This window comes from Homarus americanus, unplaced genomic scaffold (genome assembly GCF_018991925.1).
Source record: "Homarus americanus isolate GMGI-L3 unplaced genomic scaffold, GMGI_Hamer_2.0 scaffold32929, whole genome shotgun sequence".
NCBI lineage: Eukaryota > Metazoa > Arthropoda > Malacostraca > Decapoda > Nephropidae > Homarus > Homarus americanus.
This window is the reverse complement of record NW_024737097.1, coordinates 9,270,255-9,277,861: the sequence shown is the minus strand read 5'-3', so window position 1 is coordinate 9,277,861 and position 7,607 is coordinate 9,270,255. Positions and strand designations below refer to the sequence as shown.

The window sequence follows — 7,607 nt, the reverse complement described above, 5'->3', positions numbered from 1 at the left end:
AGTCTCCTCACCTGGGGTGATGAATTAACCAACAGTCAGCACTCACTTGGGGTGATGGTCAACCCAACAGTCTCACTTTCACCTGGGGTGATGGTCAACCAACTGTCTGCACTCACCTGGGGAGTAATGGTCAACCAACGATTACGCACTCACCTGGGAGTGATGGTCCAACCAACAGTCTACACTCACTTTGGGTGATGGTCAGCCAACAGTCTACACTCACTTGGGGTGATGGTCAACCAACAGTCTACACTCACATGAGGTGATGGTCAACCAACAGTCTACACTCACTTGGGGAGTGATGGCAACCAACAGTCTACATTCACCTGAGGTGATGGTCAGCAACAGTCTAGACTTTCACCTGGGAGTGATGGTCAATAACAGTCTACACTCACTTGGGGTGACGGTCAACCAACGATCTACACTCACCTGGGGTGATGGTCAACCAACAGTCTACACTCACTTTGGGGAGTGATGGTCAACCAACAGTCTACTCCTTGGAGTGATGGTCAACCAACAGTCTATACTCCTGGGGTGATGGTCAACCCAACAGTCTACCACACTCACCTGAGGTGATGATCACCAACAGTCTACACTAACCTACAGGGGTGATGGTCAGCCAGCAGTCTACTTTCACCTGGGAATTGTTGGTCAACCAACAGTCTACACTCACCCAGGGGTGATGGTAACCGCTGAAGTCTACACTCACCTGAGGTGGTCAACCAACAGTCTACACTCACTTGGGACTGATTTTCCAGCCAACAGTGTACACACTCACCTGAGGTGATGGTCAACCAACAGTCTACACTCACCTGGGGTGATGGTCAACCAACAGTCTACACTCACTTGGGAGTAATGGTCAAAGCAACTGTCACCACTCACTTGGGAGTGATGGTCAACCAACCAGTCTACACACTCACCTGGTGATGGTCAATAACGATCTACACTCACCTGAGGTGATGAACCAGCCAACAGTCTACACTCAACGTGGGAATGATGGTCAGCCAACGATCTACACTCACCTGGGGTGATGGTCAATAACAGTCTACACTCCTTGGGAGTGATGGTCAGCCAACAGTCTCACCTCACCTGCAGGGTGGTCAACCAACAGTCTACCACACTCACCTGGGTGAAGGTCAACCCAACAATCTACACTCACCTGGGAGTGATGGTCAACCAACAGTCTACACTCACCTGGGAGTGAAGGTCAACCAACAGTCTACACTCACCTGGGAGTGATGGTCAACCAACAGTCTACACTCACCTGGGAGTGATGGTCAACCAACTGCCTACACTCACCTGGGAGTGATGGTCAACCAACAGTCTACACTCACCTGGGAGTGATGGTCAACCAACAGTCTACACTCACCTGGGAGTGATGGTCAACCAACAGTCTACACTCACCTGGGAGTGATGGTCAACCAACAGTCTACACTCACCTGGGAGTGAAGGTCAACCAACAGTCTACACTCACCTGGGAGTGATGGTCAACCAACAGTCTACACTCACCTGGGAGTGATGGTCAACCAACTGCCTACACTCACCTGGGAGTGATGGTCAACCAACAGTCTACACTCACCTGGGAGTGATGGTCAACCAACAGTCTACACTCACCTGGGAGTGATGGTCAACCAACAGTCTACACTCACCTGGGAGTGATGGTCAACCAACAGTCTACACTCACCTGGGAGTGATGGTCAATAACAGTCTACACTCACGTGAGAACCAACAGTCTACACTCTTACCTGGGGTGATGGTCAACAACAGTCTACACTCACGTGGGAGTGATGGTCAACCAACAGTCTACACTCACCTGGGAGTGAAGGTCAACCAACAGTCTACACTCACCTGGGAGTGATGGTCAACCAACAGTCTACACTCACCTGGGAGTGATGGTCAACCAACTGCCTACACTCACCTGGGAGTGATGGTCAACCAACAGTCTACACTCACCTGGGAGTGATGGTCAACCAACAGTCTACACTCACCTGGGAGTGATGGTCAACCAACAGTCTACACTCACCTGGGAGTGATGGTCAACCAATAGTCTTCACTCACCTGGGAGTGATGGGGACACCAGAGAGAAATTCGTACACATCATTTTTATTACTCTTGACAATCTCTTGGCGGTTGAGCTTCTGATATTTCCTGAGGAGGACAAGGCCGGCCACCACGTCTGAGGGCACCACATCCAGGTCACGGAAGAACTCACTCAGTAGCCGTGCAATGTCGCTGAAGGAATTCTGTGGAGATATGAGAGACTTCGGGGTAAGCGTAGGGAATCAGAAGGAACACACTGAACTAATTAAACAGCAGAACACCAACTCTCAGCTCATAGCATGATTCTATAGGTTGGGTATCCCTTATCCGAAATTCCCAAGTCTGAAGTGCTCTGAAATCTGAAAGTCTATTTCATTATACAGTATATACTGTATGGTAGAAAATACACTCAAAATGGCATATATATAATTTTTATTAGGGTAAGTATGTATGTGTAATGAATAAAGATAAGACACAGGCTGCTTAGCACCTCGGAGTCAGGTGTTATGGTGATGCCAAAAAGACGGTAGTGATTGCTCACCTTTCTGAGTCTATAGTGTACATTTTATCATATATTTTATAGCCAAAATTATTAAATTATATTTCATGAAACTACCTGCAGAATATATGCATCTGTCTCACTTCAAAAAGCTGGTTTTCCGGCTTCTTCGTGGTGTAGATTAATATAGACTTTTTCTCTTCTATTCTTAATTTCTTTTTTACTCTTATTTTTTCAACCCCTAAGCTCCATTGTGGGTTGATGACCTGTGCCCGGGTGGGCTATGCCCATAAAAAACTAAAAAATAAAAATACTGTAAATGAAATATAAATTAATTTTGTCCATAGACTTGGGCCCCATCCCTGCTGGGTGAGCTACTGCATTATACAGCTTCTGTATACAGGATATAGGTATTCCCAAATCCAAAAATATTCCAAATCCAAGACCCTTAGGGGCCCAAGCATTTTAGATAAGGGATACCCAACCTGTATCATTGGTAAATTAAACTTTAAAGAAAGAATAACACTATTATTTAAATAATAGAGCTAAAGGATATTAGAAACTTGTATAGTTCAAGAAATCATTCTCTCCCACTTGAATGAAACACAATGTGATTATAGACTTATGTAAAACTTCATCCCTACTGGGGAACTATAAAGTGAGGCTTTATAATTTTGTTTAACCTTTTGAGCACTTAACTCAACAAAAGTCGCTTATCATCGAAGAGTTTTGAACTGTGTGCTCAGCGTCATGCGATTTACTGGTGGATGGTGGGAGCTCAGAGACCAAAACATTTCTCGGATGTCACTCTGGCTTGTGTCAGCTGATTCCCACCACCATTATCAGACTTCTCAGTTTTATGCCATGACAACATTACTACTGAGCCGTGAATAGACGGAAGGTTCAATGATATACATATAGTACAGTGGTCCCTCGGTTAACGAGCACAATCTGTTCCAGAAGGTTGCACGTTAACCGAAAAACTCATTAACCGAAACCATTGTTACACCTATTGGGAACAATTCTTACAGGGGATTAATAGAACAACCACTCTAGCAGAAATGTGGAACAAAATTAGAGCCATTACCAAGTCACCCACCCCAGTCCAGCTTCATCACAGCCCTGCAGAATATGCTGACATGCTATTAGACCAATGGTCTAGTGTGTCACGAATCACTTCCCTGCCTCCTGACATACAACAATATCTTAACACCTCACACATTAATAGGGGTTTCAATATTGAAATAGCCTGTTCCTCACCAGACTTTACCGACCAGTTTCCTATAACGCACCACGAACTAACAACAGCACTAATGAAAGGTGAGTCATCCTCCCCTGGTGAGGATGGCATAACCTATAACACCCTGAGATTGTTGAATGAGATCCCTAACCATCCACTGCTTGACCTGTATCAAATGAGCCTCACACAGGGTATTCTGCCTAAGACATGGACTCATGGAAACATAGTTCCAATCCCTAAAGCTAATTCTCCAAACTTCAGGCCAATTTCACTTACATCCTGTATGTGTAAAGTCCTTGAAAGAGTTGTTCTAAACCGTCTCATGTTTCAAGTCAAAGACAAACTCGCCCCTAATCTGTACGGGTTCATGCCCGGGCGTAGCACACAGACATGCTTTGCAGAATATCTTGTTCACTCAAAAGATAAGACACAAACAGCCTTCATAGACCTTAAATCAGCCTTTGATGTAGCTAATAGACATTATACTTGAGCAACTAGCTAATTTTGGCATACAAGGTAACCTCCTGACATGGATAAAGGGTTATCTGTCCAACAGGTATGCCAGTGTTCTGTTTAGGGGAGTTAAAAGTACCAGAATGAGATCATTTGAGCTGGGCACACCTCAGGGAGGAGTGTTAAGTCCTATGCTCTTTAATATACTGATGCACAAGCTTATTGCTGACATTCCAGTTCAGCCAAACAAAGCCGTAATATGCTATGCTGATGATATCTGCATTATGACACAAACCAAACTCAGGCTCCAAGCCTTGCTGGATGTATTTGCTCGGAGAACTGTTGAATGCAGTCTCATAATATCTGTTGACAAGACGAGGGTCCTCAACCCTCGTCCTGCTCACCCTCTGCCTCTTGACTATAACATTAACAGCATGCCCTTGGAACTATGTAGCTCCTATAAATATCTTGGAATTTGTGTGAATGATGCAAACTTTGTCAGCAACCTTCGTGACAAACTAATGCAGCGCATTAAACCCCTCAGAACCCTTGTTGGCAAGGGCTATGGAATTAACATCACCTATGCTCGTACTTTCTATCTTCACTTCATTCGTTCTGTAGTTGACTATCATGCTCTCCATCTTGTGACTATTCCGCCTAAACAACTCAACAGCCTTGAGGTAGTGCAAAATGAAGCCATGCGCATCATCCTAGGTTGCCCAAAATCAACCAGAATTGTAAACATGAGGAAAGAGCTCGGACTGCCCTCCCTATCTGAGAGGATAGCCCTACTTAATACCATGTTTTGTGTCAAAGTTTTGAAGAACAATGGTTCTCAAACTACAGCTCAAACTGAGTTGATGTTCTATCTAGGTAATCCCGACTATCTCGCCAACCTTCCACAAAAGACTCTCTTTGGGGCGTGGCTTCATAAAAGTGTTGCAGATCTCTTGAAACTGAATGTCCCAATCACCCCAGCCGAACCTATTAATGCCATTCCTCCTTGGCTGGACATATCAGTTCCTATTAATTACACTCCTGTTGGTAGTAAGCAAATGTTAAACACCGATGTGGTGAGATGTGTCACACTAGAAACTATTAACAGGCACATACTGTAGAGAGTATTAAATCAAGTGAATGTTATGCTTTTACTGATGGTTCTGTGCAGACAAACACAGGTAGAACAGGCTGTGCAATTGTAATATATAAAGAAAAAGAGATGATAGTGTCAAACAAACAAAGGCTGAACAACTGGGCCAGCACAACACAAACTGAACTAACTGGAATCTACTTAGCCACAGACTACCTCAAAGAAAATGGAGGTGGGGTGATATTCTGTGACTCTCAAAGTGCTTTGAAATCAATGAACAGCCCGTCAGGCTCTATGTCTAAAGTTGCATGTGATATTAAAAGGAATGTGATAACTGCCAATGAGAACAACTTTCGTATCGAATTTGTGTGGATTCCGTCCCATGTTGGAATCAGGTATCATGACCATGCTGATAGACTGGCCAATGAGGCATGTAAGAAAGAAAATGTTGACCGTGACCTTGGTCTGTCCAATGCTGTAATTAAAATATTCAAGTCAGAATCATGAATTCTGATCTAGAAGAAGTGAGAAATGCAGAGAGACCTGACAGTTGTAGCATTAGTAAATATGACAAATTTTGTAACAAGAGGTACCGGTATGGCCAGCATAAGGACAGAACCAGACAATGTGATGTAGTCGTGGCCAGAATTAGGGTAGGATACAGACACATCTGGCAAGTTAGTAACGCAGTACCCATACCGGAACACTCAGCATGTAAACTTTGTGATAAACCTTTAAAGCATACACTTGAACACTATATTATTGAATGTGACACTGTCAAAGACTTCAGGCCACCTGACTTATTGTATCTTGAACTATGTAATTACTTCATTGAATCAGGTGTGCTTGAGGACATTCTTGCTGTTTATCCCAAATTTGCTAGCCCACACTGATTAGTCTTCAATTAGAATATGACTCCAATGTATGTGATCCACTGACCTATATATGCTGCTGGTGAATGTGATGTATTTCCTTCTTTGTGTACGAACCTCTGTCCTGCGTGGCAGTGAATAGTGGCATTACCCACATGAATCTGACCTATATATAGTGTCAATGAATATGATGCATTCTTTGTGTACGAACCTCTGTCCTGTATGGCAGTGAAAAGTGACATTACCCACATGAATCTGACCAACGTATACGTATGTGTATGTGTGTGTGTGTGTGTGTATATATATGTACATGTACATGTATATGTGTATGTATATATGTATATGTATGTATATGTGTGTGTGTTTACATATATGAATATGTACTGTCAATGAATATGATGCATCTCTTTGTGTACGAACCTCTGTCCTGCATGGTAGTGAACAGTGACATTACCCATATGAATCTGACCTCTATACATTTATAGTTGTAATGAATATGATGTATTTCTTTGTGTATGAACCTCTGTCGTGCGTGGCAGTGAGAAGTGATACCACCCTCAGTGTCAAGACCTGACTGAATTACTCAGAATAGGCAAACTGTACTACAAGCTCTGCCAATAATTGTTGTTAAAACATTGTTTCAATGGGTTTTTGGGTAATTGGTTCCAGCTCACCAAAAATTGCCTAAATTCAACAAAAAAGGTAGAAAGGTACACTTACTTTGAGGTGTGTATGTAGAAGGCTCCTGGATGATGATGGGAATTAGAATGAGGGTGGAGGAGAAGGGAGAAGAGAAGGCATTGGGGTGGAAGAGAAGTCACCCCATGGCACCATTTCACCCATAAAATTTTAGTTCTCTTGGTGTAATTCAAGATTATTTTCTTTAAATCAACACTGCACTGCATTATATATTGTCAATATGTAAAATAAACTTCAAAATGACCAATAATTTGCTTGTAAACACAGAAAAAAGCATTTAGTTGAAGAGTCTCAAGCAAGATGTTACCTCCACTGAAAAGACAAAAAGACTGACGCCTGTATGCTGTGTTGGCAGGCTGGATGGCGTGCCACAAACTAGTGACCCTACCTTCAATTATGTTCAATAATTGTTAAAATGACTAAAAAATTTAATATTAAACTTTTAAAATTATTGAATAGTATAAACTTCTTGATACAGTATTACCCCGCCTAACGCGGTTTCACTTAACGCGTTTTATCATATACGCGGTGCCTTGCCAAAGCTGAACTTTCACTTAACGCGGATTTTTTCCACATATACGCGGTGAGTGTCCGAGACGCTATTTTTAGATTTGCCCCACCCGCCACCCTGCCTGACTGCCTGTTTTAGCTCATAAAATTCATACAAATTACCAGGCCAGAATATAATTTACATTGCTGGAATTCTTATAATTT

The 7,607-nt window shown here is 42.9% G+C and overlaps 1 protein-coding gene across 1 annotated transcript in view; it reads right to left on the bottom strand.

The window, feature by feature from the left end:
* Window positions 1-1,833: 1,833 nt before the first annotated feature.
* Window positions 1,834-7,607, bottom strand: part of LOC121873107 (diacylglycerol lipase-alpha-like) — a 38,566-nt gene continuing 32,792 nt past the window's right edge. The window contains exon 6 of the mRNA XM_042376418.1: window positions 1,834-2,243. Within this exon, the coding sequence (XP_042232352.1) occupies window positions 2,055-2,243 (189 nt within the window). The 3' untranslated portion in view covers window positions 1,834-2,054. The remainder of the gene's footprint in view (window positions 2,244-7,607) is intronic.